We start from the raw sequence: 25,351 nt of genomic DNA, 5'->3' as shown, positions 1-25,351 counted from the left end.
CACTGAATCAATGAACACTACCTCACTTTTTTAATATTATTTCTGTTTATGCACTAATTTAATTTAACCATTTAATATACATATACTTACTGTAATTGATTAACTTATTTATTTATTTTTCTGTATTATCACGCATTACATTGTAATACTGCTACTAGGTTAATAAATTTCTCAACGTATGCCAGTGATATTAAACCTGATTCTGATTCTGGTTCTGGTGAGGGGGGAGGAGATGGTGGGGAGTGGAGCATGGGGGGAGACATGGTGGGGTGTGGGTAGATGTAGAATGCAAGAGTGCTGGGAGAGGTTGTGGAGAGGGTAGACGCTGGAGGGTGGGGTGAGAGGGCGAGTTCCATGTGTTAGGGTAGGGGATGGTGAAGAGCGGGTGTGGATGTGTGAGGGGGGAGAATGCAGAGAGTAGGGGAGATGATAGAAGGAGATGAGGAGACTGGGAGAGGGTGAGGGTGCGAAGTGGAGGGAGTAAAGTGAGAGGGGTAGAGGGTATGGGAAATGGAGATGGAGGGGGATGGCGGAAGTGTCTGGGAGAGGTTCGGAATGATGGTGGAGGGGTCAGTAAGGGAGTTGGAGGAGGAGAGAGTTGGGGGGAGATGGATGGCAGGACAGATGGGTGAACTGGAGAATGTGAAGGGAAGATGGACAACAGGAGGGTGGATGCAGCACTGTCCCATTGTCACCAAGTTGGACTCAGCTAGCACCTGTCATTGTGTACTTAATATTTCAGTAATATTTGAGAAATATTGTAAATATATTGTTTGATTAAGCATTCTTGTCTGTTTAAATAATTCTCCATGGATTATATGTAAAAATAAGTGAATTGTATGTCATGACGCTACCACACGATACGTGCATGCTTCACTAAAAGCAAACACAAAGTTAGACTCACACTTCATACTCTCGTGCCTTTCTTTTAATTAGTTTACTATCTTGGAGTTACAAAACGTAACAGTGGCAACGAGGTATTTTTAAAACAAACCAGCAAGACATCCGAGTTTTAAAAAAAGAAGCGCAGCACGTGTTCTTCGAAGGGAAGACACGATAGAGTTTTAAAAAAGGCAGAAAATGGAAGAATTCATGGGTTCATAAACAGTAAATACAGGGTGATAATAATCATTAAAAAAGAGCAGTAAGATCTTACATCGGTAAGATTGACGTGTTCGATTGAACAACAGATAATTGAGTTTTGTAAACTTAACAGATTGAGCAGTATTTCAAAAAAAAATTGAAAAAGCCAGTGAGAAGTGAGTAACAATTTTGCTGAGTGCAACGAATTTAAAGGCATGCCATTTGTTTAGGAGTTGACTGATCCAACCAAATCAGCGGAAAGAAGCTTTGTTGCTATTGCAAAGGTAATGCAGGATCATTTAGAACCAAAGCCATTGTTGATTGCAGAATGCTTTAGGTTTCATAAACGGTATCAAAAGGAAGGGGAGTCCCTTACAGCATACATAGCTGAACTGAAGAGATTGTCTGAGCATTGTCAATTCAGTGCTTGGCTTGATGCACTCAGAGATCATTTACTTCTGTGGAGTCTTACAAGAAAACATTCAAAAACAACTCCTAACTGAAACACAACTTGCATTCAAAAGAAAATTTGAAATAGCTGTCATAATGGAAACTGCAGCCAGAGATTGAACAAAATTGCAACATCGAAGCAGAACAAATTGTGTTACCATTGTGGCAAAGGCTCACATACACCAAACCAATGCAGGTTTAAAATTGAAACTTTCAGAAAATGCAACAAAATAGGACACATACAAAGAACATGTAGGACAGACAAAAATAAATGGACTGCACAGGGAAGAGAAAAAGATAAATTGTCAAAGATCAGTTTCAAAAAGAGCACCATGATGCACTCCGAGATTCATCTTCCTACAGTCCTCCAGCAGGATTGAGCAAGAGGGGGAAAGAGAGGACATTCCAACACTGTGACTAACTTCCGAGTGAGCGAAGGCCTCAATATCTCTTGTTTCCCTACACTTGTTTTCTTTGCTTTTTATTCTGACAGGCACATATAAGCTCTGTAGTCTCAAAAGTTCACTTTGAGAGCCTCCCACTTACCAAGTACACCTTTGCCAGAAAACACGTTTACCCAATCCACACTTGCCAAATCCCTTCTAAAACCATCAAAAATGACCTTTCTCCAATTTAGATTCTCAAGCTGAGGACCATATCTATCCTTTCCCATAGTTATATTGAAACCAATGACATTATGCTCACTAGAAGTTAAGTGTTCCTCTATACCAACTTCTGTCACCTGCCCTGCCTCATTCCCTTAAGGGAGATCTAACATTGTACTCTCTCTAGTTAGGACTTCTATGTACATATTAATGAAACCTTCCTGAACACCTTTGACAAACTATTTCCAATCCAACCCTTTAACAGAATGGGAGTCCCAGACAATAAGTGGGAAGTTAAAATTGCCTACTATCACAATCTTATGTTTCATAAACCATCTGTGATCTCTCTACAAATTTGTTCCCCTAAATCCTGCAGACTATTGGGTGACCTATAATATAGCCCAATTAACATGGTCATACCTTTCTTATTCCTCTTATTGAGGCCCAGAGCCATCAACCACTCCTCATATGACAAGCCTTTCGATCCAGGAATCATTTTCATAAACCTCCTTTGAACCCTCTTCAGTTTCAGCATGCTTTCTTCAATAAGGAGCCCAAAACTGCTCACAATACTCGATGTGAGTCCTCACCAGTACTTTATTACTTTAGTCTTCAACATTACGTCCTTACTTATTTATCCTAGTCCTCTCGAAATGACTGTTAACACCACATTTGCCTTCCTCACCACCGACTCAACCTGAAAATTAACTTGCAGAGAATCCTGCACAAGAACTCCCAGGTACCTCTGATCTTTGAATTTTTTTCTCCATTTAGAAAATAGTGAACATTTTTATTTCTTCTATCAAAGTGCATGACCGTACACTTTCTGACTTTGTATTCCATCTTCCATTTCTTTGCCCATTCTCCTAATCTAATTCCTTCTGTAGTTTCTCAGCTTCCTCAAAACTACTTGCCCCTCCACCTATCTTTGTATCGTCTGAAAACTTGGCCACAAAGCCATCAATGCCATAATCCAAATCATTGGCATGTAAGGTAAAACAAAGTGGTTGCAACGTAGTATCCTGTGGAACATCATTAGTCACTGGCAGCCAACCAGAAAAGGTTCTGTTTATTCCCACTCTTGCCTCCTGGCTTTATCCATTTTAAATATCCCATTCTCACTGTTAAGGGATCATTCTGGAGTTATGACATTAAGTGTAGCATAATTATGGATTATCTAGAAATGAGAACCAGTTTTAGGAAATAAAGCATTAACTTCCAACTGATACTTGGTGGCCAGGGAAACCAATCATTCTGATGTCCCCCATTGACACTACATGGTGAAAAACAACAGATAAATGTCCCTGCTATTACCATATGGTTATTAAAGCTATATCCTTGCCACTTAATGCACAGTTCATGAAAGGTTTGTTTAGTCACTTAACTTTCTGGTTAGTTATATATTCATGGAACCGTCGTTCAACACGAGAACAAAAGGGATATATTTTGGCTGTGAGGAGTTTGTACTCATAGGCTTTCGAACAGATACCAGCATTGAATATTCAAAATGGCATTGTTAGTTGAGATAGGTTGCCATTGTAAAAATGTAATTCTATAAATTTACCAATGTTCAAAGTGCTAAAGTTAAGTAGGTGATTATAGCCCTTGAAACTCATTTATTGTTATCTTTGTCCTGAAGAAGAATAAAACATCCTGTCAGCAAGGTGTGAGATTCCTCTGGACACTCTCTCCTGAAGGTCTGCTGAGTTAACGCCGGTACAGCTTTCATGTGGCTCATTTTTAGTCAGTCACAACAATGGCATTCAATCCATGCCCACTAGTTTGAGACCCACTGACCCTGGGATAAAGATTGTCATCGTTCAGCTTACCTGTCCCCCCTCATGATCAACAAGCTGTGCCTAGGGGAACCCGATGGAGTAAAAGAGATTGGAGACGATTTCATTAATGTTACATTACAGAAGCTGGGATATTCAAACCCCACTGTCCACACTGATCAGCTTTGATCAGGCGGTAATGTAGATTCTTCTGCCTTTCTGGTGGATGTCTGTGTGACCTGCAACCCCGATAGGGAATGCCTTTCGTTCTCAGTCTGTGTGTTCCTGGCTAGAACTAGGATTAACCTGTGGTATGTTTCTGTTAGAATTTACTGGGCATCCACTTTGGTGAATAGTGACAGGCCCTTCAGCCTAATAGATCAGACTATTAATGGAACCATTTAGTATTTCAATGATTCAATTTAATATCAAGGAATGTATACAGTATACAACCTGAAATTCTTATTCTTCACAGCCATCCACAAAGCAGAAAAAACCCGGAATGAAAAAACCCAAAAATCAGAATGAATGACAAAAATATCAGAACACCAAAACCTTCCTCCCCCACTCCTACGCACAAGAGGCAGCAAAAGCATTGACCTTCCCCCTCACCCCCCCCCCACATGCACTGGTAAGATCACTGAACCCCCACCACTCAACCTTGCAAGCAACAGCAAAGTCCCCAAAGGGACCATGATCTCGAGTCCATCAAAAACTAGTCCATCCCCGTACTTTGGTATCTTAGGCAGGCTCTCTCTCTCTCTCTCTCTCACTAGCGAGGGAGAGAGAGATCGCTCCACCAAGAACGGGAGTGGGAGACCAGCAGCTTGCCGTTTCGATGTTACAATCTGCCGCATTGCTTCTCCGCGTCCCCCAACCTGAGGACCGACAGGCTGTTACTCACCAACGGGGGAGGGGGAGGGGGAGTGGGGGGGAAGAGAGAGAGAGAGGGAGGGAGGGAGAGAGAGAGAGAGAGAGAGAGGGAGCTGAAGGCAGTGTAGACAGGGCCAACGAACTTAACCTGTTCTTTAACAGATTTGACATTGTGACCCCTGCCCATCCCCCACATGAGCCATCTGTTGTGGGAGGGAGGGAGAGAGAGGGGGAGGGGAGGGAGAGAGAGAGAGGAGGGAGGGGAGAGGGGGGAGAGGGAGGCGATGAGAGAGGGAGAGAGAGAATGAATGAATGAGAATATCAGCCTAGTACAGGGGTCTTCTTCTGACAGCAGCACAATGCTTCAATCGGCGACATTGGCGAGGAACTGCATCGTCCACAGAGCCACACCCAAAAGGCGCACATCTTCCAGGCCGCATCTGGAGATATCGAAACGCCAGGCCATACAGCAAGTCCAGGTCCGAGAGTACACTGCTCGTGGAGAACTGTACTCTGAGCTACAACTGCATTCCATCTCTGTGTTAGTAACTCCTCGCTCTCTCCCAGCTTCCTTCTTTTCACCTGATACTCAGTGTTCATCTGTGACTTTCAACCAAAGGCTACCTGCGTTCTCAGTTTTCTTTTCCCCGCTATTAGCAGTTTGACAGGACAGGGCAGTGTTAACCCATGGAGTGCTCTTACTAGAATTGTCGTGCGGCAATAACAAGAGTGAATAATCCAGCAGTTGACTGCACAGGAGTGTGTTATTCAGCTCATCAGCTTCATGGCACACCAACCTCCTGCAAGTGGCAGTTCTTGGTAAAGCTACAGTGAAAATAGAAGGCTGGAATAGGAACTTTACTACAGGATCACACCTCGTGCATTGAAAGTGTTCCATCAAACATCGTCCTGTCTGCTCGGAACCATAATGGGCAGAAAACACAGGTGGCCCTGGCAGCAGAAAGCACAGCTACCATGGTTAAAGGAAAACAGAGTCTGGGGAACCCACATACACTGGAGATTTAAAACTTAGTGACGATTGCAAAGATGGGGAAATGAGTCAAGACCTCGTAGGGCACTGAAATCAGGGTGAGAATATCATGACTGCAATCAGCAGAGAGCTGATTGGTGAATGAGATGGTGCAAACTGGGAAACAGAATATCCATTTCCTTACACTGTCAGTCGTGTTTTTTTTCTCTCCTCTCTCTCTTTTAGATATATTCTGTATATATTCCATCACCTCTTGCTCTGTTCCTCCCATCCCTGTCCCACATCTCACCTATATCTATGTGATCTATGTGTCCACCTGGTGCTCAGTATCACCCTTCACGTATGTCATCAACACCTTGTTCTCATTTTGCAACTTTACTGTAACGGGTCAATAGAACAGGGAGAATTGCCCAGTGGAATGTTTCTGTTTGAATGTCAATGGCTACAGAAAGCAGAATGAATTATTTACAGGTTTTTGCACAGTGAAAACCCATTTAGCACCACAGCTCCGACAGCTTTTGTACTCCACATCGATCTCCCGCAACGTGCATTCACCTGTGCCGTGGAACGACAGTGAACAGAAAGGGCTGGAAACAGAACATCCACAGAACAGTGTGTCAGCTTTGTACATTGGTGTCTGTATCCCAAAACTGGAATGAGCAGACAGCACGTGGGGCCTTGGCAGCTGAAGGCACACATGCAGTTGTGAAGGCAGTAAACTTGTTCATTATCGGCAGTACTGTATTAAGAGGTGGTCAGACATCGCAGGGGCCTCACGCAGTGGAGCCAGACCGAAGAGTGAACTGAAATCATAAGCAACACACAGAAAGCTGGAGGAACTCAGCAGATCAGACAGCATCCGTGGAGGAAAGAGACAGCTGAAGTTTCAGGCCTGGACCCTTCTTCAGGACTTGAAAGAGGGGAGATAGTCAGATAAAAGATGCTGTGTCTGATCCCTGCTTTTCCTCTCTCTCACCCGAGAAGCACTTCTTCCCATAAATCCGCTCATGTTTTTTAAATTTGTGCAAATATGGGTCTACTCTGGTATTTCTGTCTGAAATGAAGAATTCATTATTCTCATTAGGGAAGCTGCATCCAACAGACTTGATATCAGCAATGGGTAGGACTAATCAGAGAAGTAAGTCTATTTGATGTTCAATGGAAATGGGACCTAGACAGAATTATTCAGAATTTAAAACACAGACAGAGAACACAGTAGCAACTTTTTACCATGGCTGAGGTGTCTGTAAGAAGAGGACATGGTTTACACTCAATAATAATAGTTTAGAGGGGATGCGAGGAAGATTTTTTTCCCCATAAGTCCTTGGTGCAGAAGGTTAAATTATATGGAATTCAGGGTGAGCTAGTCAGATGGATACAAAATTGGTTTGGTAGAAGGAGGCATCATGGAGAGGTGTTTTTCAGACTGGAGGCCTGTGTCCAGTGGCATGCTGCAGGGATCAGTGCTGGATCTACTGAAAATTGTCATCTATATTAACCGCTTGGATAACAATGTTGTTAACATGGCTAGTAAGTTTGTAGGTGACATAAAAGTTGGTGTAGTGAAGAGTGAGGTAAATTATCCAAGTTCACAGGAGTATCTGGGCCAAGTTGGAAATTGCATCAGGGTATGGCAAATGGAATTTAACTCAAAGTGTTATAATTTGGCAAGTTAACCCAGGACACAGTGAAGGGAAGGTGTGGTAGAACAAGGTGACCCGCGGCACAAGAGTGAAGGGAAAGTGATGTAGAACAGGGTAACTGGGGTACAGGAGTGAAGGGAAATTGGGGTAGAACCGGGTAACCCAGGGGGCAGGAGTGAAGGGAAAGTGGTGTAGAACCGGGTATCCGGGGTACAGGAGCGAAGGGAAAGTGGGGTAGAACAGGGTAACCGGGGTACAGGCACACAGTTTCCTGAATGTGGAGATATGGATGGACAGGATGGGGAAGGCAGTGTGTATCACTCAGGACACTTCTTCCATGATTTGCAACAAAATTGTACAAGTGTACAAGATGACGGCTCAGACTGCTGCGTGCAGCTCTGGTCACCTGGGACAGAGTCACAGAGCACTACAATACAGACACTGGTCCTTCGGCCCATCTAATCCATGCCAAACTATTATTCTGTCTCGTCCCACCGACCTGCGCCTGGACCATACCGCTCCCATCCACGTGACGATCCAATTTCTCTTAAATTCTGAAATAAAACCCACATTCGCTACTTCTGCCATCAGCTTATCCCACTCGCACACCACTCTGAGTGGAGATGTTCTCCTTACATATTTCACCTTTCACCCTTAACCTAGGATCTCTAGTTCTTCTAGAAACATAGAAACATAGAAAATAGGTGCAGGAGTAGGCCATTCAGCCCTTCGAGCCTGCACCACCATTTATTATGATCATGGCTGATCATCCAACTCAGAACCCTGCACGAGCCTTCCCTCCATACTCCCTGATCCCCGTAGCCACAAAGGCCATATCTAACTCCCTCTTAAATATACCCAATGAACTGGCCTCAACTGTTTCCTGTGGCAGAGAATTCCACAGATTCACCACTCTTTGTGTGAAGAAGTTTTTCCTAATCTCGGTCCTAAAAGGCTTCCCCTTTATCCTCAACCTGTGACCCCTCGTTCTGGACTTCCCCAACATCGGGAACAATCTTCCTGCATCTAGCCTGTCCAATCCCTTTAGAATTTTATACGTTTCAACCAGATCCCCCCTCAATCTTCTAAATTCCAACGAGTACAAGCCCAGTTCATCCAGTCTTTCTTCATATGAAAGTCCTGCCATCCCAGGAATCAATCTGGTGAACCTTCTTTGTACTCCCTCTATGGCAAGGATGTCTTTCCTCAGATTAGGGGACTAAAACTGCACACAATACTCCAGGTGTGGTCCCACCAAGGCCTTGTACAACTGCAGTAGTACCTCCCTGCTCCTGTACTCGAATCCTCTCGCTATAAATGCCAGCATACCATTTGCCTTTTTCACCGCCTGCTGTACCTGCATGCCCACTTTCAATGACTGGTGTATAATGACACCCAGGTCTCGTTGTACCTCCCCTTCTCCTAATCGGCCACCATTCAGATAATAATCTGTTTTCCTATTTTTGCCACCAAAGTGGATAACTTCACATTTATCCACATTAAATTGCATCTGCCATGAATTTACCCACTCACCCAACCTATCCAAGTCACCCTGCATCCTCTTAGCATCCTCCTCACAGCTAACACTGCTGCCCAGCTTCGTGTCATCCGCAAACTTGGAGATGCTGCATTTAATTCCCTCATCCAAGTCATTAATATATATCGTAAACAACTGGGGTCCCAGCACTGAGCCTTGCGGTACCCCACTAGTCACCACCTGCCATTCTGAAAAGGTCCCGTTTATTCCCACTCTTTGCTTCCTGTCTGCTAACCAATTCTCTATCCACATCAATACCTTACCACCAATACCGTGTCCTTTAAGTTTGCACACTAATCTCCTGTGTGGGACCTTGTCAAAAGCCTTTTGAAAATCCAAATACACCACATCCACTGGTTCTCCCCTATCCACTCTACTAGTCACATCCTCAAAAAATTCTATGAGATTCGTCAGACATGATTTTCCTTTCACAAATCCATGCTGACTTTGTCCGATGATTTCACCGCTTTCCAAATGTGCTGTTATCACATCTTTGATAACTGACTCCAGCAGTTTCCCCACCACCGACGTTAGGCTAACCGGTCTATAATTCCCCGGTTTCTCTCTCCCTCCTTTTTTAAATAGTGGGGTTACATTAGCCACCCTCCAATCCTCAGGAACTAGTCCAGAATCTAACGAGTTTTGAAAAATTATCACTAATGCATCCACTATTTCTTGGGCTACTTCCTTAAGCACTCTGGGATGCAGACCATCTGGCCCTGGGGATTTCTCTGCCTTTAATCCCTTCAATTTACCTAACACCACTTCCCTACTAACATGTATTTCGCTCAGTTCCTCCATCTCACTGGACCCTCTGTCCCCTACTATTTCTGGAAGATTATTTATGTCCTCCTTGGTGAAGACAGAACCAAAGTAATTATTCAATTGGTCTGCCATGTCCTTGCTCCCCATAATCAATTCACCTGTTTCTGTCTGTAGGGGACCTACATTTGTCTTTACCAGTCTTTTCCTTTTTACATATCTATAAAAGCTTTTACAGTCAGTTTTTATGTTCCCTGCCAGTTTTCTCTCATAATCTTTTTTCCCCTTCCTAATTAAGCCCTTTGTCCTCCTCTGCTGAACTCTGAATTTCTCCCAGTCCTCAGGTGAGCTACTTTTTCTGGCTAATTTGTATGCTTCTTCTTTGGAATTGATACTATCCCTAATTTCTCTTGTCAGCCACGGGTGCACTACCTTCCTTGATTTATTCTTTTGCCAAACTGGGATGAACAATTGTTGTAGTTCATCCATGCAATCTTTAAATGCTTGCCATTGCATATCCACTGTCAATCCTTTAAGTGTCATTTGCCAGTCTATCTTAGCTAATTCACGTCTCATACCTTCAAAGTTACCCCTCTTTAAGTTCAGAACCTTTGTTTCTGAATTAACTATATCACTCTCCATCTTAATGAAGAATTCCACCATATTATGGTCACTCTTACCCAAGGGGCCTCTCACGACAAGATTGCTAATTAACCCTTCCTCATTGCTCAAAACCCAGTCCAGAATAGCCTGCTCTCTAGTTGGTTCCTCGACATGTTGGTTCAAAAAACCATCCCACATACATTCCAAGAAATCCTCTTCCTCAGCACCTTTACCAATTTGATTCACCCAATCTACATGTAGATTGAAGTCACCCATTATAACTGCTGTTCCTTTATTGCACACATTTCTAATTTCCTGTTTAATACCATCTCCGACCTCACTACTACTGTTAGGGGCCTGTACACAACTCCCACCAGCGTTTTCTGCCCCTTAGTGTTACGCAGCTCTACCCATATCGATTCCACATCTTCCCGGCTTATGTCCTTCCTTTCTATTGCGTTAATCTCCTCTTTAACCAGCAACGCCACCCCACCTCCTTTTCTTTCATGTCTATCCCTCCTGAATATTGAATATCCCTGCACGTTGAGCTCCCATCCTTGGTCACCCTGAAGCCATGTCTCTGTGATCCCAACTATATCATAATCATTAATAACAATCTGCACTTTCAATTCATCCACCTTGTTACGAATGCTCCTTGCATTGACACACATCTCACCCAACCTCGGTGGTAAAAGCCTGCTTGTGTTTACATAGAAAGCCCACAGCACAATACAGGCCCTTCAGCCCACAAAGTTGTGCGGAACATGTCCTTACCTTAGAAATTACCTAGGCTTACCCATAGCCCTCTATTTTACTAAGCTCCATGTACCTATCCAGGAGTCTCTTAAAAGACCCTATCGTATCCACCTCCACCACCATCACCGGCAGCCCATTCCACGCACTCACCACTCTCTGCATAAAAAACTTACCCCTGACATCTCCTCTGTACTTTTTCCAAGCACCTTAAAACTGTACCCTCTTGTGTTAGCCATTTCAGTCCTGGGAAAAATCCTCTGACTATCCACATGATCAATGCCTCTCATCATCTTATACACCTCTATCAGGTCACCTCTCAACCTCCGTCGCTCCAAAGAAAAAAGGCCGAGTTCACTCAACCTATTCTCATAAGGCATGCTCCCCAATCCAGGCAATATCCTTGTAAATCTCCTCTGCACCCTTTCTATAGTTTCCACATCCTTCCTGCAGTGAGGTGACCAGAACTGAGCACAGCACTCCAAGTGGGGTCTGACCAGGGTCCTATATAGCTGAAACATTACTTCTCAGCTCTTAAACTCAATCCCACAGTTGATGAAGGCCAATGCACCGTATGCCTTCTTAACCACAGAGTCAATCTGCGCAGCAGCTTTGAGTGTCCTATGGACTCAGACCCCAAGATCCCTCTGATCCTCCACACTGCCAAGAGTCTTATCATTAATGCTGTGTTCTATAGTTTGTCCTATCTAAATCTCTAATACTTTTGTATGCTCTATGAAATCTCCCCTCGTTCTTCTATACTCCATGGAATAAGATCCCAACACTAATAAGGCCCTGTCTATCCTCATATTTATATATCCGGCCACTTTGGATACCTCCAAAACTTACACATTGCTGATTTCAGGCTCAGAGTTCTATAACTTCCTGGTGGCTTCTTCGAGCTCCTCCTAAACAATAACATTAGTTATCCCCCAATCCTCCAGCAGCTCACCGGTGGCCAAGGGCATTTTAAATACCTCTGCCAGGCCCACTGCAGTTATTGCATTAGTCTCCCACATGGTCTGACAGGACACCTTATCAGGCTCTGGGGATTTATCCACCCTAATTTTCCTCAAGACAACAAGCATCTCCTCCTCTGTAGTCCATATCTGGTCCTTCCTGCTGCTTTGCCATAGCTCACAAAGGTTGGGGCACAAACTCCCCTGTAGTTAGCAGTCACCGTTCTGGGGTGATTGACCATCTTACAATTAAACACCGGCCACAGTCCCTGCTCAAGGAGTTTACTGTTGTGAGTTTGGGGAAATGAGAGGGGTCCCAGAGATGGGGAAGAGAATCCCAGAGTTGGGCTGGGGTAGGATGGGGGCATCCCAGAGGAGGGGGGGGTAGGTGACTGGGAGAGGGAGGAAAATTAGGAAGGGGTCATCCCAGAGACTGAAGCGAGGGACTGTCTCAGAGATGGGGTGTGGAAAGCTTCGTCCTGGGGTGAGATCATCCCAGACACGGGTGTGGAAGTGGGTGGAAGGGGTCATGCCAGAGTTGGTGGGGAGGAGAAAGGGTACTTCACAGAGTTGGGCAGATGGGGTGAATGGGGGCAGAGAGTGTCCCAGTGAAGGTGGAGGGGTATTTCAGAGACAGGGGCAGGACATAGTGGATATCCCAGAGAAGAATGGAGTGAATGCCTCAGAGACAGGGGCGAGGGTATGAGGGTGACATGATGAGACATGGTAGAGGACACCAGGGAGGAGGGCTTTCCAAAGATGGGATTTGGGCGCAAAATGGGTGCCCTAGAGATGGGGAAGAGGGGGATGGGCATCCCAGGGGCAGAAGGGTTTGAGGGAAGGGAGCCACCAAGAGAGAAGGGGAAAGGGGTGAAGGTGAGGGGTGTAGGGGCAAATCACTGACAAGAAGGGGGCAGGGGCAGACCAGAGATGGGAAGAAGGGGGTGACTGTAGGAGAATTGAGGGGGAAGAGCAATGGGGGAAAGGTACATCACAGGGATTGGGGACAGGGGGTGCAGTAAGCTGGAAAAGGAAATGACCTAGAGATGGGGAAGAGGGGCGCAGATGGTGGTGGTGGGGTAGTGTTGTAAAAGGGACACAGAGACAGGAGGAGGAGAGGGGTATCCCAAAGATGGGATGAAGGAGTGATAGAAGGGGAATTGAGGGGGAAAGTGTGTGTCGTAAAGAATGGGAGGTGGGGTTGGAGAACAGCCAGAAAGGGGGCAACACAGTGTTGGAAGGGGGAAGGGTGGGCAGGGAGACCCAGAGACTTGGGAGACTGTCTAAAAGACAGGTAGGACGGGGAAAAGGACGCCCTAGGAACAGGGTTCAGGTGGGATGTGAAGGTCCTGTGCTCATGATGTCACCCTGGAGAAGGGAGGCAGGGGGAAGGGGTCTTTCAGGGATGAGGTGGGAGAGGGGGCCGGTGGGGGGGGCATTGGGACATTGGGATTCAGGAGTCCCAGATGGGGGGAGGGCAGTGGGGAGGCAGTGTTCTAGAGAAGAGGAGAGCATGGATGTTCATTCCAGACACCAGATACGAGGGGTGGACACATCGCAGAGACAGTGGATGCAGATAGCAAGAGAGGAAAAAAGGGTGAAGGGAGCTTCACAAAGATGGGAGGTTGGTGATGCTGTAGGGGGCCATCTTAGGGATGGGGGGGGGTGTCTCAGAGAACGGTGGCATGCCAGATACATAGGAAAGTGGTCATCCCAGAGATGGGCGATGGGGGAGATGGGGAGAGGGGAAGGCTGGGAGTGTCCCAGAAAGAGGGGAACATGGTAAAGTTGCATCCCAGAGCTGAGGGTTGGGGAATGGGGGGGGTGAAGATTGGGGGATGAGGGCATCCCAGAGACTCTGTGGGGGGATAGAATGGAAAAGTGGGCTTCCAGAGACAAGGGGGGGGGAGGAGGTGTGATAGGAATCGGGGAGTGGAATGGGTGACTCACAGAGCAAGGAGGAGAGGAATGCGATGCCACAGACACATGTTCAGCAAGAGGAAAGGGGGCATCCCTGAATCAGGTCTGGGAGTGGGGAAGGAGGAATTCGGGAGAAGGGGATTTGGAGGGTTATTCCAGAGACGTAAGAAGGGACTGATGATGACATACCAGAGACGGGGTGTACTGGGCATCCCAGAAATGGCAGAGTGGTCATCCCAAGAGGGGGCCTTTCCTGAGATGTGGATAGGGGTCATCCCGGAGATGGGAGGGGGAGGGTATCCAGAGATGGTTTCAGGGGTGAGAGGAGGAGAAAGGGGATATCCCTTTGTGGACGGGGAGAGGTCGCCCCAGAGATGAGGAGGTTGTATGAGGAGTGCCTGATGGTGGGAAGAGGTGGGCATCACGGAGATGAGAGGGTGGACGTGGGGCATGTGGTAAGAGGGGAGGGGGATGTTCCAGACACAGCGGGGAGCTGCCCTAGAGACCAGATAGATGAAGGTGTTCAGAAACAGGATGGGGCTAGAGGAGGGAGGAGAGGGTGTGCACCCCAGAAAATTGGGGCAGTGAGACAGACTGACACAGTGACAGAGGGAGGGAGGGGGCAAGAGGGTCGTAGTGAGGGGTGGTAGGAGTGACATAGAGACAAGGGGAGGTGGAACCCAGAGGTGAGGGAGAACGGAGACCCAGAGACAGGGTAGGGGGAGATGAGGGAAGTGGGAGACCAATAGATGGGGGGAGAGGAAATGGGAGATCTGGAGACAGGAGGGGAGGTGGGAAGCAGTGACCCAGAGACAATAGTAAGTGGGGATTTAGAAGGAAGGGGTAGTTGTGACCCAGTGATGGAAGTTGTCAGGTTGGGAAAGTGGGTGACCTAGAAACAGAGGGGAAAGTGGGGACCCAGACCAAGTGGGGGACTGAATCCACCAATAGACAGGAGTTGGGGGGGAAGGGAGTGACCTAGTGAAGGAGAGAGGGCATAAAATGGTGACAGATACATCGGGGAAAGGGGTGACAGATACATCCAGGAGAAAGGATACAGTCCAGAGATGGGGGGGGGAGGGAGGGGGCAGCGATACTGGGGGTTATCCCAGAGGCACAGGGGATAGAAAAGTGAGTGACCCAGGGAGGGGGCAAGGGGGTGTGTGAGCAAGCCAAGTACTGGGGACTGGTGAAAGGTTTGACCCAGAGGTTGGGGGGGGGGCAGGAAGGAGTGACCCCAAAATAGGGAGAAGGGGTTGGGATGGGGGGGGGGAGAGCAGGTGATGAAGGGTCTCAGTCTGAAACATCAACATTTTATTCCCCTCCATAGATGCTGCCCGATTTGCTGTTCCTCCAGCAGTTTGTAAGTGTGAATTGTGTGCAGCTTTCTTGGTTATTACCACCTGTAAGAATGTATCACGGTAAGTATTCTATGTATGCAAGCAAGGCATTAGAAGCTGCACAAGATTTCAATTGGCCAATATCCATGTAAGATTGACAATTCTGCGCAGAAATTTCAGAGCAGTTCAGTGACAGGAGCTGGACTGTTGCCCCTGCGCACAAGGAGATAAAGTTTGAAGGAAGAACGAGTGCCAATTGTTAGGGACCAGTTGATCGCTGATGTCACCTCCTCATCCAGAGTGGTGACCACTGGGAACCTGTCACTACAGGGGCAGCCTGAGGAGAGCAGCAGGGATGGAGTTCAGGGAGAAGTGAGTGAACAGAGACAAAGAACTTCGCGACTGGATGATGGGAGGAGAAGGAACAAGAACACTGGCAGGGAGCGGAGGGGCAAAATGGTTTCTATTGCACATTGAGTGTACTGCAGTCAGTAGGGACATGAGACACAAGATTTAAGATAGAACTGATTTATTTATGACAGATCCACAATATTTAACTCTAGCCCAATTAAAACTACTGTCATTAGAACAAACACCTCCTGTGCCCAATGACCAGGGTTCGGTACCAGGTGTGGTGAACAGCAGCAATAATTGTAGAATCTGACACCAACAATCACACTTGTCTGATTACAACTCTTCCCATACACAGAGCAGGTGAACAACTGAATCCCTTCCCACACACAGAGCAGATGAATGATTTTTCTCTGCTGTGAACTCTCAAGATGTCTCACCGGGTCAGATGACGTAGTGACTCCCTCCCACATTTCAAGCAGTAGAGTGTCTAATCTCTAGTGAAGATATGCTGGAGCATTCTCAGAGTCCTGGTTCCAGTGGGTTTCAATGAGAAGTTAAAATAGGAAAGTTCATTTCAGACATAAAGCAGATGCACACTTCAAGCTGGAATGAGACATGCCTTCTTTCCTATGGATTGGCAACTAATACACTGGTGTTACAAAGGAAATATTCATTCACTCCTTTAATAACTTGAAGACAATTTACAAGGTTTACCTCCAGGTTGGCTCATTCAAACCTCACCCCTACTCTGAACACATGTCTGGGTTCTACTTGCTACAACTGGTGTGGTATCTACCTGGATGCTACCTAGCATCGCCAATGCAACATTCAAAGATTGATGGTGTTCAAGTGCTGGTGAACTGAGATTCACAGAACTGATGAGTTGTTGTGTTTGAGATTGCCACTCACAAATCCTTTGTTTTCCCACCCCGTAACATTTTACAAAATACATTAATGGGTGAAGGGCTATCTCAGACGAGATAGCTTTAGTCTCCAATGCGAGCTCTGACATCACACTGTAACAGTGAAGCTCCATGGAAGTTAACAAATCCTCATCCTCTGTCTCATCAGATTTCAGGCGTCTGGACTGAGCATCAATTTCCCTGGCTGCCTACCTGTCCGCAGCAGAATGGGATAATCATGCCCGTTGTCCACCTGTGATCTGGCTCCGCGTGCCTCTGTCCATTGTTATGGCTCCCACAGCTCTGGGCATGCCCCACTGCCCTACTTGGAGCTCACGGTACTCACACAGCTGCTCCTGCCGACCTTCTGATCACTGTGACCTTGAGGTGATGGTCAATGGCAAAGTCAATGAATGTCAAGGGCAGGTGATTAGAATTTCTCTTTGCAAATTGTTAATGTATGGGACATTTGTGGTGTGAAATTTACAGGCCACTTGTTACCCAGGGCAGTGGTACTCATTATCACTATACACACAGACAGGACAGTATGAACAATGGTCTCACTTGGCAGAAGGATCCAGAACCAGATGATGCTCAACAAAGGTGATTTGCTAAAGAACCAAAAGTGATGCAAGGAGTTTGTTTATTCCATGCCGAATACTAAACTGCAGTCTTATTAAAGATAAACACCGGCAGGAGAGACCTGCCATGCCCAGTGTCCAGGGTGCAGAACTGGGTGTGACGAGCAGCAGCAATAATTGCAGAATTCAACACCAATGGTCACTTTTAAACTTGCCTCTGGATTCAGCAGCTGTGATGGTTAAGTATCCAGCAGGCAGGATAGTTAAACTTTTTATCTCGTGTGGACTCGGTAGTGTGTCACAAGGTTGGACGACTGAGTGAATCCCTTCCCGCATTCAGAGCAGATGAACGGCCTCTCACCAGTGTGGACTCGCTGGTGCACGTTCAGCTGAAACGACCGAGTGAATCCCTTCCCACAGTCTGAGCAGATGAACGGCCTCACTCCAGTGTGAACTCGCTGATGTACCTTCAGCTGAGATGACTGAGTGAATCCTTTTCCACAGTTTGAGCAGGTGAATGGTTTCTCCCCTGTGTGAACTCGCTGGTGCGCCAGTAGGTCAGACGACTGAGTGAATCCTTTCCCACAGACCGAGCAGGTGAACGGTTTCTCCCCAGTGTGAATAGACTGATGTCTCTGTAGGTTGGATGAGTGCGTGAATCGCCTCCCACAGTCTGAGCAGATGAACGGCCTCTCCCCAGTGTGAACTCGCTGGTGTGCCAGTAGGTCAGATGACTGAGTGAATCCCTTCCCGCAGTCTGAGCAGGTGAACGGTTTCACTCCAGTGTGAACTGACTGGTGTATCTGTAGGCTGGATGACTGAGTGAATCCCTTCCCACAGTCTGAGCAGGTGAACGGCCTCTCTGCAGTGTGAACTCGCTGGTGTGCCTTCAGTTGAGATGACAGAGTAAATCCCTTGCCACAGTCTGAGCAGGTGAACGGCCTCGGTGCAGTGTGAACTCGCTGATGCACCTTCAGTTGAGATGACAGAGTGAATCCCTTCGCACAGTCTGAGTAGCTGAACTGCGCAGTATGAAGTGACTGGTGTAACAGTAGGCGGGATGATTGAGTGAATCCCTTTCCACTGTCTGAGCAGGTGAAAGACCTCTCTCCGGCATGAACTCGCTGATGTACTTTCAGTTGGGACTGAGTGAATCCCCTCCCACAGTCTAAGCAGGTGAATGGCCTTTCTCCAGTGTGAACTGACTGGTGTGCCTGTAGGTGAGATGACTGAGTGAACTCCTTCCCACTTAAAGAACAGTTGAACTGCCTCTCTCCTGTTTGAACTTGCTGGTGTGCAAGTAGGTTGGATGGCTGAGTGAATCCCTTCCCACAGTCAGAGTCAGTGAAAGTTCTCTCTCCGGTGTGAACTTGCTGATGTAGCTTCAGTTGAAATGCCCGAGGAAATCCCTTCCCACAATCTGAACAGATGAACAGACTCTCCTCAGCGTGAACTGACTGGTGTGCTAGTAGGTCAGATGATGAAGTGAATCCCTTCCCACAGTCTGAGTAGGTGAATAGCCTCTCTCCTGTGTAAACTGACTGGTGTGCCAACAGTTGAGATGACTGAGTGAATCCCTTCCCACAGTCTAAGGAGGTGGAACTGAACAGGTGAACGGAACAGGTAAACGGCATCTCTCCAGTGTGAACTGACCTGTAGGCCAATAGATCAGGTGACCAAATGAATCCCTTCCCACAGTCTGAGCAAGTGATCGGCCTCTCCCCAGTGTGAACTCACTGATGTACCTTCAGTTGAGATGACTGAGTGAATCCCTTCCCACAGACCAAGCAGATGAACAGCCTCTCCCCAGTGTGAACTGACTGGTGTGTCTATAGGCAGGTTGACTGGGTGAATCCCTTCCCACATTCAGAGCAGTTGTACAGCCTCTCCTGAGTTTGAGCTCGCTCGTGTGTCAGCAGATTGCATGACCGAGTGAATATCTTCCCACATACAGAGCAATTGAATGGCCTCTCTCCTTTGTGAACTCACTGGTGCGTCTTCAGTGGGCTGGGTGACTGAGTCTCTTCCCACAATCTGAGGAGGTGAACGACCTCTCACCAGTGTGATCCTCCTGATGTATCTTCAGGCTGGATGATCGCTCCCATACACACAGCAGGTGAATGGCCGCTCCCCACTGTGAACACACCGGTGAGCCTGCAGGTCGGCTGAGTGAGTGAATCCCTTCCCACACTGAGAAAAGGAGAATGATTATCTCCCTGCGGTCAGTTCTCTGGCAATTCAGAAGTCAGACACAGTGAATCCCTGTGTAGTTGAAGAACTGATCTCGAAAATGCTGGTGTGTTTCAGCACCCTGGTTCCAGTGGGATTGCACTGAGTTAGAACAGAAAGCTTCAGTTCAGACACAAGGCTCGTTTTCAGTTGCGATGAGACACTTCTTCATCTTCAAGGATCAACAACAGATATATTGGCATTACAAAGGAAATATCTGGTCACTCCTTAAATATCTGGACAGAGATGCTGTATTTGAAATTCCCATTCAAAATTCATTGTGGTTCCTAACCTGTAAAAAGATTTACAAAAGACATCAATGGCTGAAGGACAGCATTTCAGGTGAGATCATTTTAGTCTCTACGGTGAACTCTGACATAACACCGTTACAGCGAGGTTGGAGGAACAAATCAACTTCTAACTGGGCACGGATCAGGCATCTCGACTGGCCATCAAATTCCCTGACTGTTTTCCTGTCTCTATCAGAATGGGCCATTTCTACCAGTTGTGACTTGGCTCAAGTTCTGATCATGTCCCACAGCACTACAAAGAACACATATCACATGGCTGCTCCTGGAGGTTTTCTAGTTACTCTGTCCCGTCCCACCACCCCCACCCCCCCGATGATTGACAGCGATAAACTCATCAATGCCAATGCCAATGAAAGTGAAAGGGGTGGGGCAGTCATCTTTCTCACTGGAGTGTGACGCCTTTGTGATGTGAAAGCTACAAGTCACTTGTTACCCAGGACAAAGGTGTTTGATATCATTATCTACCCACTGAGAATGGTATAAGGCATGCTGTCATGGGTAGGGAGGCCCAGAACAACAGGAGGGGGAACAATGGTGATCTTCTCAAGAACTAAAGCTGATGGAAGGATCTTGTTCCTCTTTCTCGCGCAGCACTAAACGACATTTTCATAAACACGAGAAAGTGTGCATATACGGGAAACTCAAAGCAACTCACACGAAATGGTAGAGGAACTCAGCAGGTCAGGCAGAATGTATGGAAATTAACGAACAATCAAGGTTTCGGGCCATGGCCCTGCTTTAGGATATGAACATGGGGGAGGGGAAGGATGATTAACTAGAACAGGGGTCCCCAACCTTTTGCGCACCACAGACCGGTTTAATATTGACAATATTCTTGCGGACTGGCCGACGGGTGGGGGTGTGTTCGAGTTCAACAGTGGGCGTGACAAGAATGAGGAAAGGTGCAGCTGACTCATATCGTTTCATAGCGTTTCCTCGCAGCCCGGTGGTTGCGGACCACTGAACAGGTGACAGGTAAAGCCAGGTGGGTGGGAAAGGTAAAGGGCTGGAGGGGAGAGAATCTGATAGGAGAGAGGAGGAGGTGATAGGCAGGTAGATGTGGTAAGAGGCCAGACTGGGGAAAAGAAGCAGAGGGCAGGGGGAAAGGATTTTCTTTTCCCATTGAGTAGGAGGCTACTCAGATGGAATACAGGTGTTGCTCCTCCATCCTAAGGGTGACTTCATCTTGGAAAAGGACACCATGGACCAACCTGTCGGAATGGAAACGGGAATGGGAACTAAAATGTTTGGCCACCGGAAGATTCTGATTTTGGTGGATGGAGCGGAAGTCCTCAATGAAGTACTCCCCAGATTTACGACGGGTCTCACCAGTGTAGAAGAGGTCGCATCGGGAGCACCGGACACGATAGACGACCCCAGCAGATTCGCAGGTGAAATGTTGCCTCAGCTGGAAGGACTGAATGGAGGTGAGGGAGGAGGTGAATGGGCGGGAGGAGCACTTAGGCTGCTTACAAGTACTGGAAGAAGATTAGTAATAAGGGATGAGTGGACAAAGGAATCACGGAGCGAGCAATCCCTATGAAATTTCATTTTCAGTAACCTGAAGGTAGACTGGTCAACCAAGATTAATTTAGGACTATATATTTGTTCTGAGTTCCTAATCCTTGGCTTTAGATATTTGGAGCCTAGCAGCATCTGATCATCTACCCCCATTCCCTCCACCTGCGATTCCAAACACACCCTACCGACTGGCGGGGGTGGGGGAGGAACACTGGAAGTGTCACCTATCGCTGAAACCACCCCCCCTCCAAACAAGGAATCCACCTTTCAGCCACGGCCCTAGCAATGTGCACGCTCAGCAGAAATGGCACCAGCACTTCTGCTCATGAGCAGAAAACTCCCGGGAGCTCGGGTATGGATCTTCGTGCTGAGAGAAAGCCACAGAGTCATAGAAAAGTACAGTACAGAAACAGGAGCTTCAGCTATCTAGTCCATGCTGAACCATTTAAATTGTCTACCACCATTAACCTGCACCGCGACCATTACCCTCCAGACCCCTCCCACTCACGTACCTATTCAATTTCAGCTCACATGCACCACTTGGGCTGGCAGCTCATTCACCGTCAGAGTGAATCAGTTTTCCCTCATGTTCCCCTTAAACCTTTCACCCTTAAACCATGACGTCTAGTTGTACTCCCATCCAACCTCAGTAGAAAAAGCCTGCTTACTTTTACTCTATCTACCCCTCATAATGTTTTATACCTCTATCAAATCTCCTCTCAATCTTCTAAGTTCCCAGGAATAAAGTCCTAACCTATTCAATTTTTCCTTATAACTCAGGTCTTCCAGTCCTGGCAACATCCTTGTGGAATCACTGTGCACTTTCAACCTTATTTACATCTTTTCCATGGGTTGGTGACTAGAAGTGCACACAATACTCCAAATTAGGCCTCACCAATGTCTCATACAACCTCAACATAAATTCCACCTCAATGACAATAGGTGCAGGAGTAGGCCATTCGGTCCTTCGAGCCAGCACCGCCATTCACTGTGATCATGGCTGATCATCCACAATCAGTATCCAGTTCCTGCCTTATCCCCATAACCTTTGATTCCGCTATCTTTAAGAGCTCTATCCATCTCTTTCTTGAAAGCATCCAGAGACTTGGCCTCCACAGCCTTCTGGGGCAGAGCCTTCCATACATCCACCACCCTCTGGGTGAAAAAGTTTTTCCTCAACTCCGTTCTAAATGGCCTACTCCTTATTCTTAAATTGTGGCCTCTGGTTCTGGACTCACCCATCAGCTGGAACATGCTTCCTGCCTCCAGCGTGTCCAATCCCTTAATAATCTTATATGTTTCAATAAGATCCCCTCTCAGGTATTGTGTACCTCCTGTACACAATACTTTGATTTATGAAGGCAAATCTGCCTAAAGCTTCCGTTATGACGCTGTCTACCTCTGCTGCCACTTGCAATGAATTATGGACCTGTATTCCCAGATCCCTTTGTTCTTCTGCACTCTTCAGTGCCCAGCTGTTCACTGTGTAAGACCTACCCTGGTCAGTCCTACCAAAGTACAACACCTCACACTTGTCTTCATTAAATTCCATCTGCCATTTATCAGCCCATTTTTCTAGCTGATGCAGATTCCTCAGCAAGCCATGACAGGCCTCCTCGCTGTCCACTACACCCCCAATCTTTGAGCCATCCATAAATTTGCTGATACAGTTAACCACGTTATTGTTTGTCATCCACATCGATGATCTATATGATAATGGACCTAGCACCAGTCCCTGCGGCACTCCACTAGTCACAGGCCTCCAGTCAGAGGCAACCCTCTCCCACAAAGCCAATGTCTAATCCAATTTACTACCTCATCCTGAATGACAACCGACTGAGCCTCCTTGATCAATCTCCCATGCGGGAGCTTGTCAAATGCTTGTTAAAGTCCATTAGACAATATCTACTGCTTTGCCTTCATCAAGTTTCCTGGTAACTTCCTCAGAAAACTCTATAAGATTGGTTAGACATGACCTACTACACACAAAGTCAGGTTGACCTTCCCCAATCTGTCCATGTCTATCCACGTACTCACATATCTGATCCCTCAGAATGCCTTCCAATAACTTTCTCGCTACTGACGTCAGGTTCACCGGCCTATAATTTCCTGGTTTATTTTTAGACCCTTTCTTACACAGCGGAACAACATTAGCTATCCTCCAATTCTCGTAGCTAAGGATGCTTAAATACCACTGCTAGGTCCCCTGCTATTTCTGGGCTTGCCTCACAAAGGGTCCAAGGGAACACCTACGGATTTATCCACCCTAATTTGCCTCAAGACACCAAACACCTCCTCCTCTGCAATCTGTATAGAGTACAGGACTTCACTGTTGCTTTGCCTCACTTCTATAGTCTCTGTCTCTATCTCCTGAATAAATAGAAATGCAAAAAATCCAATTTAAGATCTCTCCCATTTCATTTTGCTCCACAATCAATTGCCATTCTAACCTTCCAGTGGACCAATTTTGCCCCTTGCAATCGTTTTGCTCTTAATATATTTGTAGAATCCCTTAGGAATCTCCTACTCCTTGTCTGCTATGGCAAACTCATGCCTTCTTTTAGCTCCTGATTTATTTCTTAAGTGTTTTCCTGCATTTCTTGTACTCCAGAAGAACCTCCTTTGTTCCTACCAGCCTATGCACGTCCTTTGTTTTCTGAGCCACAGCCTCAATATCTCTTGAAAACCAAGGTTCCCTAAATCTATCATCTTTACCTTTTATTCTGGCAGGCATATATAAGCTTTGTACTCTCAAAATTTCACTTTTGAAGGCCTCCCACTTACCAAGTACACCTTTGCCAGAAAACAACCTGTCCCAATCCATACCTGCCATTTCCTTCCTGATACTATCAAATTTGGCCTTTTTTTTCCAATTTAGAATCTCAGCCCTCGGACTAGACCTATCATTTTGCATATTTACTTTAAAACTTAATGATCACTAGATACAAACTCCTGTCACCTGCCTGCCTCATTCTCTAATAGGAGATCAAGTATTGCACGCTTTCGTGTTGGGACTGCTACGTACTGATTAAGGACATTTTCCTGAACACTTTTGATAAACTCTATCCCATCTACTCCTGTTCCCAGTCAATATGCGGGAAGTTAAAATCACCTACTATCACAACCTTATGTTTCTTGCAACAGTCTGGATCTCCACAAATTTGTTCCTTTCAATCCCGCGGACTGTTAGGTCGTCTATAATGTATTCCCATGAACGCGGTCATACATTTTTTTATTCCTCAGTTCTACCCATAAATGCTTACTAGACGAGTTCTCCAGTCTGCCTTGACTGAGCACTGCCTTGACATTTTTCCCTAACGTGTAACGCCACCCGTCCTCCTTTAATCCCTCCCGATGTGTCGCGTCTAAAACAACGGAACCCCGGAATACTGAGCTGCCAGTCCTGCCCCTCCTGCATCCAAGTCTCACTAATGACTACAAAATCACAATTCCAGGCGTTGATCCATGCCCTGTCTTTCCTACAATACTTGTTGTATTGAAATATACGCAGCTCAAAACAATAGTCGCACAGCCCTTTAATTCCTGACTTTGTCTGAGGTCTTAACAGCATCTGTCTCCACTATCTGTTCTGGCACTCAGGTTTCCATCCCCCTGGAACCCGAATTTAAACCACCACCCCCGGGCAGCACTAGCAAACCTTCCCGCTAGGATATTAGTTCTCGCCGTCCAGTTCAGGTGCAAGGGGAAAGTACCGGCACTGTCCCGGCATGCGGGGCCACGGTGTGTCCGGAACTCGCGGCTATTGTCCCTCTGTCGCAGTGCGGACGCCGATGCCGCTGAAACCCCCGCCCAGTGCCCCGCTCCTACCTTCTTCTTCAGCTTCTTCTTGTAATGTTTAATGGCGGTTAGCAGACCAAAATCAGGTGCATTACCGCCACCTACTGAGTTGGAGTGTGGAGCAGAGACACGATGTACATAGACTAAATTCCGCCCCTCAAAAAAGAACCTCAAATAATATCAAAAAAGTCGAATACGTACTTATATTCATTACGATGGCCTAATAAACTTTGGATGTTAAATTCTGCCTGCCACAAAGATCTCAATTTAGCAATTAGAAATTTCTTTTTACACCTCATTGAAATTGCATTTAGACAGTATGTGCTGCAGTTTCTTCAACATCTGAGGCATGATAGAGGTG

General features: G+C 46.5%; 1 protein-coding gene across 2 annotated transcripts; it reads right to left on the bottom strand.

Annotated features, from left to right (window-relative positions):
- Positions 1-15,806: 15,806 nt before the first annotated feature.
- Positions 15,807-25,090, bottom strand: LOC140191099 (uncharacterized). 2 transcript variants are annotated; one of them, XM_072248188.1, is made up of 2 exons: positions 25,021-25,090; positions 15,807-19,652 (listed from the first exon to the last, which is right to left on the bottom strand). In XM_072248188.1, the coding sequence occupies exon 2, from the start codon at positions 18,763-18,765 to the stop codon at positions 17,404-17,406; it is 1,362 nt and encodes a 453-aa protein (XP_072104289.1). In that variant the 5' UTR covers positions 18,766-19,652; positions 25,021-25,090; the 3' UTR covers positions 15,807-17,403. The 2 variants fall into 2 exon arrangements, with proteins under 2 accessions (XP_072104289.1, XP_072104290.1); XM_072248189.1 differs by lacking the exon at positions 25,021-25,090 and adding an exon at positions 24,906-24,993.
- Between the last annotated feature and the right edge of the window lie 261 nt (positions 25,091-25,351).

The sequence above is a fragment of the Mobula birostris genome, chromosome 32 (genome assembly GCF_030028105.1).
Source record: "Mobula birostris isolate sMobBir1 chromosome 32, sMobBir1.hap1, whole genome shotgun sequence".
NCBI classification, from domain to species: Eukaryota; Metazoa; Chordata; class Chondrichthyes; order Myliobatiformes; family Myliobatidae; genus Mobula; species Mobula birostris.
This window is presented reverse-complemented; position numbering and strand designations above follow the sequence as displayed.

Coding starts and splice junctions, on each gene's coding strand:
- LOC140191099 (XM_072248188.1), bottom strand. CDS start 18,765: ATGCCGTTTACCTGTTCCGTTCACCTGTTCAGTTCCACCTCCTTAGAC.